At 30.9% G+C, this 14,046-nt stretch overlaps 1 protein-coding gene across 1 annotated transcript; it reads left to right on the top strand.

Annotated features, from left to right (window-relative positions):
• The first annotated feature begins 109 nt into the window (after positions 1 to 109).
• On the top strand, positions 110 to 13,767 carry LOC132939449 (sodium/hydrogen exchanger 9B2-like). The gene is made up of 8 exons (XM_061006616.1): positions 110 to 344; positions 7,752 to 8,183; positions 8,841 to 9,026; positions 9,638 to 9,813; positions 10,149 to 10,309; positions 10,905 to 11,291; positions 12,455 to 12,556; positions 13,324 to 13,767. Exons 2-8 carry the CDS (start codon positions 7,759 to 7,761, stop codon positions 13,495 to 13,497), a joined length of 1,611 nt encoding a protein of 536 aa, XP_060862599.1. The 5' UTR covers positions 110 to 344; positions 7,752 to 7,758; the 3' UTR covers positions 13,498 to 13,767.
• The last annotated feature ends 279 nt before the right edge of the window (positions 13,768 to 14,046 follow it).

Raw genomic sequence — 14,046 nt, 5'->3', positions numbered from 1 at the left:
TTACGCATATCATATAATGTATCTAACCTGTGAGGTAGGGTCAACCACGTGATAATATGTAAAAAAAATATAACTTATTCCTTTTAGACAGCAATACTGGTTAGTCCGTGTTAGCTGATCCCATCGGCAACATCATGATCCGCTTCGCTGCAATTCAATCGCGTATTTATAATTGTTGTCGTAATAAGTGTTGTTCAAATGCGTATTTTTAACGTGGAGCCTGCAGTTATATTGCAATATTGAACGAACACAAATTGCAATTTTTCAGTTAGAATTTTTAAACAAAAAAAAAAAATCTGAAAGGCGATTACAAAATACGTTAATACTTAATCGTTATTTACTGAGTAAGTATACCTATTCAACAAACATTCTATACCGTATATATCACGTATAATTACCTACTGAAGTAATTTTCCTGATGTTTTATGTCTATTTATTGGGATTTTATTATAATATGTTTTCAGACAATATTGATAAATAGGACAGGTACACCTAAGTACCATTTATACTCGGATTACTAAATACATAATATGGTATAAATTATATGTATTTATTTCCGATCCATTGTACGTCGATCAGATTAACAATAAATACATATCATTTAGTTGGCTCAAAATTTAAACCACAACATTTTCGATTTTTTGTACTACATTAAATTAACTTTAACAATGATATTTTTATAATATTGTTTATTGTGTTAATATCAGTGCACGAGTGTGTATGTTATAATATATAATGATAAACATTAAAATAGTGGTTCCAAATAATAGTTAAGTTGTAAATTTGGACTGAACACTCAATGTATTTTTTATTAATACACAAAGTGTGTCGTTTAGGCCTTGGTCGAATAGACTTATAGAGTTATAGACTAGTTTATAGTCTATGCTTGGTTGTAATTTATGTTTGTTTATTTAAATCATTTCATTAATTTCAATGTAATTTATTTATCAAGGACATCAATAATTTATTACGGACAAAATATATAAAATACCCAGGTGAATTGTTAAGGTATAACAGAATTTTAATCAATTGAACAAACATTATTACTTAACAATTTGACACAAATGTTTATTTAATAAGATTCTAAAAGTAGATTTACAACTTTTACTAGAGAATATAAAATTACATTTTAAAACAATAAATATAAATAAATATGGTCTTAAATTCACTGTTATGTATTTTAAGATTTTAATAAATTTATATTATTTTACCAGCAAAACTCCGATTAGAAAATCGACTTGTGTTTTTTTTAAACAGATCTAAATATATTATATCTCTCAGTTCAAACGAATTTGTAAACATTTACTTTTAACACGCCCATATAATTGAGCTATTACTCCATGTATATATATTATATAATATTATTTTTATTTGAAATTACATACAGTAGTATTATAATTTATCTATTTTTCGAATTGAAAAATAGGTAGGTACATTATTCATTTACTTATAAGAAAACAAAGATGTTTTTGTAAATATAGTATTTAAACTTCTTGACATAACGTAAGTATCATATATAAACGAATAATGTTGGTACGAAGTGATCCATGTGCAAACCATTACCTTAACCAAAATTGCCTTTCATATTAATATTATTATTATTATTATACATAATATCACAAGCTCTTCGTACACGCCATTCTTGGATAATTTCCAATTTTTTTTTCATTTTTATACTGCACTTGTCTAAATTAAACGTTTAATCCGAACACTCCACAGCTACGTAGACTAAAACTAAAACTTACTGAAGTAAGGTCACTATAAACTAAAAACTCGTTTTTGTTGTTTGTTGGAGACTGACAAAGATTACAATATTTTTTATATATATGTTTAATACCTACGTATTGTGTGTGTACAACGATTCAATATAAAATTGTTAGTACCATATATTTACCGTGGAATATAGTCGAACCATCTATAATGTATCTAATCCATCCATCCATCCACATTATTAGTTACTATAAATAAACGTTTTATCATTAATTTTGAACATATCTTTGAAGGCTTAAAAATATTATTATTATTTGAAGTATAACAAAATCTCTATTATAATCAACATTCCAAGTAGGTAATGCTTTATGAATGTGATTATGATAATTATCTACTATATAAACACATTAAATAACGTACAACAAAAAAGTAGAGAAAATATAATTTTGCAACTTTAATTTTCAGTTGACATTTTCTTATTTTAATAAAGAGAACCGACATCGGTTTTCCATAAAAATCTTAAAATGGTTATAATAATATAATATGTTTATAATGTGATGGTGTCTTTAATCCATAAAACAAGGATTTACTTGTATAAAACAACAGAATGTATAATTTGTTTTAATTTTTCCGTACAAAATGTATTTTAAATAGTTCAACCTTCAGCTTAAAAATAAATCAAAAATACAATGAAGATTTCGTGCTCGATAAATCCAAATCATATTTCAAAAAGTTCTTTATTCTTATACAAAATCAATTTTAAAACGATTAAATTGGAAACAAAGTATTAGATTCTGAGTGAAACGATGAATGTATTGATTTTACAATGATGTGTGTTTTTTTTTTTATTTTTTTTTTTATTTTTTTATTTTTGTGTCTGTGTACACGATAAGTAGTCGAAATAATGCTTCGATTTTCGACTTCAGTATCTTGTTTGATGGGAAAGTGAATATCGTTGGTGCATTGGGAAGGTCAAAATTTTAATTTCCCAGTAGTTTTCAAAAGCGATGTGAAAAACAAAAGAAAAATTAAGGAAAAACGGGAATTTTTACGCAAAATCGATTTTTAACAAAATCGATTTTGGTTATTGGTGTAACTCTAAAACAAATGACCGTAGATGCATGAAATTTTCACTGGTTGTTTATATTTGCATTTTCTATACACAATACAATTTTGAAAATAATTTGACTTTTTTTGAACTGTTTACGGACATTGTCAGTTTTCAGTTTTTTTAAATTTTTTTTCTATAAATATCAATAAAATTTTATTTGTTGGGTAAAAAAGCTTGAAAATTTAATAGAAGGCTCCTAGGTTATTGTTTCAAAGGCAGATGAAAAAAATTAAAAATCCTTAGTCACAGTTTTTTTTTATACACGTTTAAAGTTCAAATCTTGAAAAAATACGGAAAAATCACGAAAATTTGCAAATTATTTTGAGTTAGAAATTCATAAAAAATTTTCTTTTTAAATCTAAGATTTTAAAATCTAATACAAGATTCCTCATAAGTTTGTCTAACTTTATCAAAAAAAAAATTTCTACAAGAAAGTCAAATTAAATTTTTATGAGCGTTTTAAATTCATATTTTTACAACATTAGATATTCACTCGATTTCTCATGTACCGATTTCCTTATTTTCTTGTAATTCAAAAACGAATAACTGTAGATACATGAAAATTTCACTGAATGTTTATATTAGCATTTCCTATACACCATACAATTTTGAAAATATTTTGACACTTTTTGAGCTGTTTACGGGCATTTTCAGTTTTCAATTTTTTTAGTTTTTTTTTCTATAAATATCAATAAATTTTTATTTGTTGGGTAAAAAAGCGTGAAAATTTAATACAAGACTCCTGATATATTTTTACAATAGCAGTTGAAAAATATTGAAAATACATAGGCACAGTTTTTTTTTATAAGCATTTAAAGTTCAAATTTTGACAACATTTATCAAATTTATAATTTATTAATTATTTTGTGGTTAAAAATTTATAAAATGTTTAACTTTTATGGCTAAGGATTGAAAATTTAAAACAAGGCTCCACGTTAATAGGTTATATATAAATTACTTTATTCACAATAATATCATCAAATATACTTGGTAATATCATAGGGTGACTGACCGTTTTCGCTCAGAATCGTTTTTCTTATACAATGATATTATATCATTGAATTCAAATTTAACACCATCCATTACAGTGACCCACTTGTAACCTACTGTACAGCAGAGCGACATCCACTTATCCACCTTTTTTATATTATTATATATCTTAAATATGTATACGTTATAATATTGTTGCATTATTATATTTGAAAAGTTTGGAAATCGGAAAGTCGAGCTGGAGATTTATATTACGACCTTTTAAACGACAAGCGTCATTACAGTTTTTGAACAGAATTAATTTTCAAGTCCAATACTAATATAGAAAACTGCAGGATGTGAATTGTACGCATACTATATTATAACGTAAAATACCTACTGTATTCGTATGTATGTAAGAGTATAGGTACTGTCAAGTATAATGACGGGATGTCAAGATGAATATATTATACTATATATGGCTGGTTTATGCGCCAGTCGATAATGACATGGAAAAAAGTGTATTATAATAGCGGTAAAAATGAAAATATTCAAATGTCCCGATGTAATTCAAATAATTTTACTCTTAACGTTTAAGACCGGCCACACTCGGTAATATATTATTTTGTGTATATCGTATACCGACCCGCGGGGTCTTGGAAAACAAAAGCCCGGCGTACAGAATGCGAAAACCATTTTACATTCGTCGGAAGGATATAATGTATATATATACATATACACGAGTGGGAATTGACGAGTGTCGTCGAGGAGTTAAATTGTTAAATCGCTGGTGTGCGCGAGTGTTGCGTAATGGTCGATTATACTTTAGAAAGGCGCGGGGGAGGAAAGGAATGAACGTGTAATTGTTTCTGTTCGTCGAAAAGGTTGATAAAAAAAAAAAAAAAAACGAAAAAACTAGAAAAACTGCTCAGAAAAAAACGTGTGTGCGTGCGTTTGCGACAGAGAGAGAGAGAGAGAGAGAGAGAGAAGTAGAGAGATAAAACGTATAAGCGTTCCGTACACATATTATACATGTAAGAAAAGCGAAAAAGAGAAAGAGAGCTAGCTTCGATCCAATCGTGATTCCGTTAGCGTTTTGTCTATTTCGTTATTCTTTTATTTCGCTCGTTTATATATATGTGTAAGTGTGTGTACTTAGTTCGTTCGGGGTTTTTTTTTCGGGTCGTTTGTTTTCCGACTGGAGTGGATGTTGCACGGGACTATATAAATATATATATACATACATATACTCGCGTCGTCTGGGCATCCCACCTCTGCCTCACACCCGCGCACGATGCCCACCAATTCCGTCGGCCGTATAATGTCATTAGGTATGCAATAGCAGTTGCAAGGGACGAGAAAAGAAAACCTCCCCGAATGATCGTAAGAAGGTGATGACTTGTTCGCGGGATGTCTTTTGCACGGCGTCTCCCGGACCGAGCGAAATAGGGGATGCGTGGATAGGGTGGGCCAGGGAGGGGTAGAACACGATTGTACGCTAAACTTATGTAAATTAGTGAGCACTCGACGGCGTGTATATACAATCGAGGCGAAGAGCTTCTTGTCGTACAGTCGGTGCGGCCGAATCGTTAGCTTTTTATTCACCGTTTCGTTTTTGCATGTACTCTACACGCTACACGCAGCCATGACTTTCCGTTTAATAGGATTTTTTTCACCCTGCCCACGCTCCACTACAACTACTCTGTTCTATATAACAATAATACGCGCGCCCGTAAAAAGAACTTTTCAATTTTTTTTTATTTTTTTTATTTTTGTATTGTTTTGCTCACGAATTTTCTCATCTCCAAACCAGCTACGGTCGAGTGTTTTGAATCGGACCACCAACGAACTGCCATCGTACTTATACTTCAGACCATTGCATATTGCACGACGTTAAGATATATAGTATAACGTAATATAGCCACAAAGTTAATACGCAGTACTGTTTTCGTTTAAAACCGTATGAATAGTAATATTATTTTACAAGCGATACACAACGAAACGCCGATTAATAAGTATTATGTTATAATATTATAAAATATCAGACGGCAGGTAGGTACCAAATACATTTTGAAATATATCATAATCTCAACATTATTACTGTTTTCGCGTTTGAATCTGAACCATATCGGTGTTGTTGTGATTGTTTATTCGGCAGATTACTATACTAATTTTGTATTTTATTTCAAGTCAAAACCCAAAATAGGTATAGTATGATATGATAAGTATAATATTTTGTTTTCTATATTTTCGAGGTTATATTATACACCAAGTTAAATTTAATTTAAAACGAACAATATATTTTTAAAGTAAGTTACAAAATAAAATAAGAAAAAATATTTTTTCCTGTATCAATAGTGATTGACGGTAAAATATTTTTCTGTTGGTATTAATGGCAAAGACCAGAACAAATTTTTAAAAGCAATATTTATAGTTAAAGCGGCTTTTACTTTTATTGTTTGTTTTTTAAGTAGAAAAAAGCCGAATTTACCTGTTAAAAACTTGAATTAATTCCAATCTAAATACATAAAAACGTTTTATTTAAATATTTATACCTGTTTTTTTCTAGATAGTTTCCCAGAGGATAAAACTTTTAAAAGTTTATTTAGTCAACTTTTTTAAACTCGTTTTATTACAGTTCAAGGGTTTTATAATATCGTTTTTATTTCTGAAACGTTCCGCTCAAAAACACAAGAAATTCAAACCGGTAATAATAATAGTGTAATAAGAATTATATTGGTGTGCACGTTGTACGCATTTTGTCCAGTTGTAACAGCCATACCTACTCAACCAGCTGCGGCTTGCTAAACTTTTTCAAAAAATCTTAAGTTCAAAATCATATCTTCTTAGTTATAATTTACTCTAAATATATGCAATAAATCATAACATAATGTATTTTTATTTCTTTTATTTTTATTTTACGAGAATCATCTATCCATAAGGTTCGTTTAATAATATTAAAGTAAACATAAAATATTTGTTAAAATAAGTCACAAATGTGACTCCAGCAAAAACATTATAGTTTAGTATTTCTGTTACAAAAAACGATTTTGAAAACAATTTATTCGATAAATAGGCTTGAGTAATACACAATCGTATGTCTGTTTGGTGGTTTTTATTTATTAATTTATGAATGAAAATATGCGAAATGGTGAAATAACAGTAAATAGTAAATACACATATTTTTTTCTATTAAAATATTAATAATAGTAAAACATTTCCCCGTGATTCGTAGCTTATGGAAAATGATTAAAAAAAATTAAAAAATAAAATTAGATAATTTAAATTTAAAACATGATATATTTGCACTTCAAACAAGGCATGACTAAATCAGCTTCAAAAGATGCAAAAAAGTTTATTATAATCAACTTGAAGACACGTTTGAATAACGATGAAGTATGGCCCAAAGGATTCAGAGTACACTTAACTCAAATGCGGTAACCGAGAAAAGTATCAAATGAATATGATATTATATCCAGTAGACGTTAACTAAATGAAAAATATCCAAATTAATAACATTATTTTATTAATATTAAAATTATATTTCATATTGTAGAAATATAGTATATATATATGTAATAGATATAACTGTGTAGGTAATATGTTAACATTTTATAACATTATAGCCGCGTTTTTAACGTTTAAAATAATTTGGAATAAAAATATCATTAGTATTTTTTTAATACTAACCTCAGCAAAAGGACTTGTGCTCGAATGCATAGTCAATTTATGCGACGCATATATTTATTATGTACACGGACATTATTCTGATACTATTAATTAGTAATGACGTTAAAAAAGTTTTATATTACAATGATTAACAGAGCTCTATACAATTTTGTATTTAATTTTCTCCAAACTTTTTTTTTTATATTTTGAAATTTTGAAATTTCATCACTCGAGAGACGTTAGTTATATTACGCGTATATTAACGACTAAGCGTATAACTTTTGGTCGACAGGAATACGATGGGTGACAGGAACGGTGCAAGGTTCGGCTCGGAACCGCATCACAATCAGGACGACGCCCGAGTGCAGTTCACGGACAACCGTAGCGCAACAGGCGTCAGTGGCGGTGACACTGTGCCATCCGCGAGCTGTTGCGACAACCGGCTCCCGGCCACAGCGGCCAGTGTCACGGCCGCTATCCTGGCCGTAGCCATCGCGTGGACGTTGTTGTACGTGAACGTATCGCCGGAGCTGATGGCCGTGCCCGGCGGCAGTCTGGCGTCCATATTCGTGCTGTACGTGACCGGAACGGTGGCCGGTAAGCTCATCACCAAGGTGGGCGGTCTGCCTCCGCTGCTTGGCATGATGTTGGCCGGCATCGCTCTCCAGAATTCCGGTCTATACAACGTCACTGGTTGGTGTTTCCATTTGGTGTCCACAATGAGGTGAGCCGCCTCGCGTTGAATGACAAACGCCGCGTAAATTGTATGAATAGAATGGGAGATACCGCTTTGCATCGCACAACTAAAAATAATAATTGACGAATATTGGGATTTTACATCGATGGCGGCTAATAAGCCAAACATCGTACGTCTATGTATCTGTCATAAAATCGTTGAGTTGGATAAATTTTTATTTACTCAACCCATTATTTCAACCCCTATTAGGTTGCTATAGGGTGGCTTACACAGGTTGGTTTATATGAACATGAAAGTTAGTTTAAAATAGTTTAATAAGTAGGTAATTTAAATCACATTCGCAAATATTACAATTTACAAGTCTTATATACCTATATCCAATTCAAATTAGCTCATTGCAAAGTGAAGTACACCGACGCCAATATGCTGTACCATTTATAGCACCGTATTTTATATTATTTCAATTTTTTCCCGGTCGAAGTCGTGTTATACAGCTAGTACTATATAAATATCTATCCATAAATATTGATTAGGTACATTAAGTACAACTTATTTTCTATAGATCTCGTAAAAACTGAATGAAGTTAAAATATACTGTACACCTCAGAGAGCTTGGAGGGAGGGACCTTCTCGCTCCATAGTTACATAGAAAAAAACTACAGCTGACTGTTTTGTGTTTTGCAGAGAAGCAGCGCTCACTGTCATATTGGTTAAAGGTGGCCTGGAGTTGAACGCCGGCCAGTTACGCCGGCTCAGTGGTGTCGTGGCCAGGCTCACGGTGTTGCCATGTGTGGCCGAAGCCGTGGCCGCGGGTGTAGCCGCATATTTCATTTTGCCCGACTTCTCGTTGGTGTGGGGTCTGACACTCGGGTGAGTCCCTATTTTATTAGAATATTATAATTTTAATAATGTAAGCTGATTCCTTCCTGGTTTGATTTCTGGCCCTCTGGACACTAATTATTTACTTTAAAGAATCAGATATGAACTTTAGGATTCTCATCCGAAGCACACGAAACACTGATTTATTTTGTAACCCATCATCATTGTCATCATCCGATTTGCTTAAATTTTCCCTCTTATTTGTCTTATGCGTTTTGCTAATAAGAACCCTTAGCTTGACTATCGAGCTGTTTTTAATTTCTACGTTTCATAAATTGTATTCAGATTTTCTCTTCTCATTAAATTATTAGAGTGTTGATGAAAAACATTATATTCTTAAATGTGTATTTTTTGTTAAAAACGGATATTTGACTGTTATATTATCCTAATATACCTACTTAATTAATATTTGCAATTTTACTTCGGTATATAGACTCGGTTAAACATTAAAATAAATACATTTTGTATTCTATATCCAATTTAGAAAGGTAGGTACTAAATTAAACTTCTAGTTACTTTTATGTCCTCCAATATGTGTTGACCGGACAGATTTTATTTTTGCTATTTTCACTTAAAATGTTCGTTCTTATATCTATTTGAAGGTTTACCTTATCAGCTGTCAGTCCAGCCGTATTAGTTCCAAGTCTATTCCGGCTAAAACGCTTAGGGTACGGCGAAGAAAAAGGTATTAACACACTGTTGATTGCTGCTTCAAGCTTGGACGACGCTGTATCCATCAGCGCTTTTGGTATTTTATTAGGTGTCCTATTTTCAAACGGTATGTATACCTTGTATAAGTATATTTTTTTTATAATGCTATTTTTACAATACATTCATCACTTAATAATGCCATTTGAAGCAGTATGTTATCGATGTACTAAATTAGTCTTGTTTTTATTTTAAAATTTTAATTTCTCAATGTAAATATCAATATAATATTTAATTTATCTTTGTGTTCTATAATCAAATTAATTTTTAATGGTTAGGTTTTTAATTTTTTAGTTGTTTCTTATTATGGACGTGCGCTTAAACTTACATTTTTTAAAAGTTTCATATTAGTGTAAAATAATGAAATAATGAATATAATTTAAGTTATTTTTGTGTGACTAATAGGTAGCTTGACCAGTAAAATAATACAAGGACCAATTGACGTGGCAATTGGAACCGTGTTGGGACTTATATGGGGTTGTGTTTTGATTTTTGTGCCTCCATCACCATGGGCCATGATATACAATAAACGAGAAAACCAAGTTCAAAATACCAACAAATCAGAAGTAAATTTGTTATTCAAGAATCAGAATTGTTGACCCCGTCAACCAAAATATGTATAGCAAAAATAGATCAGATATTAGCTTTATTTAGTAATAACATTTCCATAGAAACATTTTAGGTACGTGTGTGAAGTTTCCCACTCCCACCACTATGGTAACATCTTCCTTAACCGATTGTTATAGTATAGCCTTTATTTAATAGTAAGTAATTGTAAGTCCATTCTTGGAATCTGTAAGGATCCTTTTATAACCTATAAACTATTAGGACTAATTTAGAGGAGTAGTAGGTGGGCGCTGCCATGTTGGAGTGTAAGGTCGAATTCAAAATTCTGAGAAAGAATTTACAATTAGGTACTTCCAATAATTAATAGGCTATAACTTACATTTTATTTATGGAGAAAGAAGAGGCAATTCAAACACGTGTGAGATTTTTGTAATTCTGCTTTAGACACATGTGCAATCTTTTTAATTTTCTCGATCATTCTTCCCGCATTTCCGAGTACGCGACTATCTGATTCAATATTAACATTAAAATTATAATCGATATTAGGTAATCGGTTCGGTTCCTAACCTATGTTTTTGTTACCGGAACATATAGATAGAAAATTCCGTGACGGCCAAAAGGTCGTTTCTACTGGGCGCGGGTGGATTCTTGGCCGTCACCGGAAGTCAGTGGTGTGGATATCCGGGAGCAGGGCCGCTGGCATGCATCATTTCGGCGTTCGTGGCGGGCACCGGTTGGAGGAAACGGTCAGCGGAGCATAAACGCAACAACCCAGTGATCTCGACCGACGAAATGGACCGAGGAGATGGCGAGGAAATCGAGGAGGACGGTGAGCTTGCAGTGGTGCAGGTATTCGAACACGCTTGGACGTGTCTGCAGCCTGTGCTGTTCGCGTTCATAGGCACCGACCTCAAGTTCGAACTTCTGAAACGTGGCGACATGATTCTCCTCGGGCTTATCGTACTCGCGTTCGGACTCGTGGTATGTGACATTTGTGCATCAAATATTGACATTTTTTTTTTACACGATGTTTTTTCGGTATTGATGGTACGTGCGATTAAGACTTAAAATGGGAAATAAATAGGGAACTGCACAAGTCAAATTTTGAAATTTTTTTATAATACGTTATATTTTATGTGAAATTATACGGAATTTTCCGCTACATCGAATGCTAGTACTTTCGTGAACGCAAGATGTCTTGTTATTACAGTAGTTTGAAATACATTTCGTCACAAGTTCAGATAACTAATTTTTTCATACAAAAGAGCACAAGTCGTAATAATATAATAAAAATATTTTTACTAATTTTTCATTTTTGTTTTAAATAGGTATATTATTTCTTTCTCTCTTTATTAACGGGCTGAGCCCTATACAACAATTTAAAACATAAGATAATAATTGCAATAATAATATAATTATAATATATAGTAGCAGTAGTAACACTTAATTATAATTTTATCAGTTTTGATAAATGTCGCTTTCATTGGCAAACTGTATCATGTGGTCTAAGGGATTATTTCTGCCATAACTGATAATGTGCTCAGGGACTATGAAAGGAACATGGTGACTAGTAGTGCGAGAAGAAACTTTTAAATTGACCAATAAAAGAAGTGAGGAAGTATCAATACGACAATCCACCAGTTTTTTCAAAAACTCTAGGTTAGCGTTAATTCGACTGTCGGCCAATGAGATGAGACTATATTATCATTATGTATCATATATGAATGCGTTATATGTCTCATAAGACGTATAAACAAATTAATTTTTAAAAAGGATTCAAAAAACACTTACACGATCTAGACCTATCTATATATATATATGTATAATAAACATAAATAAAAAAAACAATTTAAATTAACTGAATAATAATAATAATTTTATAAGGTTTTTGCGTCTTCTGAAAACCAACGAAAATGTATTATTGCACCTTTTATGTAAAAACCCATCCATTATTTAACAATATGATCTTAAACCTTATGGTAACATATAGGGTACCTAGAAACTATAATGGAAAAAAATATCACATAATATGGTAGTACCTGTCTATAAATACTTCCATTCATAACTCTGCTCACAATCTAAAATATACCTCGTTATTATACTTTGTTTGAATATGCAATGATAGTATGTATTATCGTTTTTAGATCCGTCTGATGGTCACTACGTGTTCAGTGGTCGGTTCAGGTTTCAGTCGTAAGGAAATACTATTCATTAATATCGCTTGGCTTCCAAAGGCTACAGTACAGGTAAAGTAAATCGAAAAACATTATTTTTATCAATTTATATACGCCTGAAAATGTGGCACAATATATTATATAATATATATATATTATATATACATATAATTCTTATTGTACAATATTCAATAGAGTTATCTCATGGAAATCCAAAAATCTAAATTCATGGTTATATTATTATGTAAATTAAAAACATCATAAAAATGATGAACCATCGTAAACTAAATCAAAATGATTTATTGAATCACTTGTAATAAACATTCTGTTAATCGGAGTGAATAAACTTAGTTTTATCAATTGGCATACAAGTGTAAATGGTTTATGACAACCAAGTATTAACATGAGAACATTCAAAGGTATAATAAATCTTAGTATATTTAATTTGAAAATTTAATAATTTATAAACACATCATTAAACCTTCTTCTTATTGAAAGCTATTTAAAAATATATAATATTTATAGAGACGTTGTTCTGTCGAATTACCACGGGTATCTATCTAATCCTACAATTTTAGTATAGCTTTGAAGAATTAAAGGTTGGAACGTCCAATATTACATATTATAGTCGTCATCACCTTATTAGTCGCTAACATTTGTGTTTTGTGGAAAACATTAATTTTTGGTATAGCCATAGTGACTTAAACATTTCTAGAAACACTACGGCAACAGATGATTAGAGTATTAGACATATAATTATAGAAACCAGATTTTCATTTGTAGTAATTATTTTTCTATTTAATCAAATATGGTTGATTGTTATATATTTTTTTTTGTAGGCTGCTTTGGCACCGGTGGCTTTGGACATCGCGAGGAATTTGGGAACAGCAGAAGATATCGAATGTGCAACTAGATTGGTAACAATAGCTGTGATATCCATTTTGTTGACGGCACCCATAGGAGCATTTGGCATACAGTTATTTGGTCCCAGACTGTTGCCCAGATCCAGATAACAACTTATAACAATTTCTGAAACCACCGCGTTAAACATCAACTAAATAGTACCGCAGAGTATTCAATAATAATACAATACTTAATAATACGAAATTGTATTTGCTGTAATAAACAAAGACTATTCCTCAAAACAAGTTATTTACAGCAACTCACTAAACTCATAAGTTTCGTTTGTTTGTTTCAATTTATATCACATTAAACATCATTCTATTAAATTATATGGCAGCATATTCAACTAAAATGCAACATTAAATAAATAATATATCCAATTAAGGATCAATTCGAACACAATTATTATACTGTTTTTAAACTGTTTAAACTGTTTAAACTTTTTGAAGAAAAAAATAAGTGTATTTTTATTTTTTTTTTGTATAAAGATAAAACGAAAATAAAACATAGATCTATGTATTAAAAGTCATTACTGAAACTAATTTGTGTAAGAAATATTCTATTTTACTTTATATATAATTTAAAAATATCTGTAAATTAAAATCTGAATTATGCGATAATCTATTTTAAACTTAATTTATAAAATTAAGTGATACTAT

This window comes from Metopolophium dirhodum, chromosome 2, assembly GCF_019925205.1.
Source record: "Metopolophium dirhodum isolate CAU chromosome 2, ASM1992520v1, whole genome shotgun sequence".
In the NCBI taxonomy this organism is placed as follows: Eukaryota; Metazoa; Arthropoda; class Insecta; order Hemiptera; family Aphididae; genus Metopolophium; species Metopolophium dirhodum.
The sequence above is the reverse complement of the archived record's forward strand: the minus strand, read 5'-3'. Positions and strand labels throughout refer to the sequence as shown.

What these genes read in the sequence shown, in the direction of transcription:
- LOC132939449 (XM_061006616.1), top strand. Translation starts at nt 7,759, where the DNA reads ATGGGTGACAGGAACGGTGCAAGGTTCGGCTCGGAACCGCATCACAAT. An exon ending in CATTTGGTGTCCACAATGAG is followed by an intron (nt 8,184 to 8,840) that starts GTGAGCCGCCTC and finishes TGTGTTTTGCAG; the next exon opens with AGAAGCAGCGCTCACTGTCA. An exon ending in TACTCGCGTTCGGACTCGTG is followed by an intron (nt 11,292 to 12,454) that starts GTATGTGACATT and finishes TATCGTTTTTAG; the next exon opens with ATCCGTCTGATGGTCACTAC.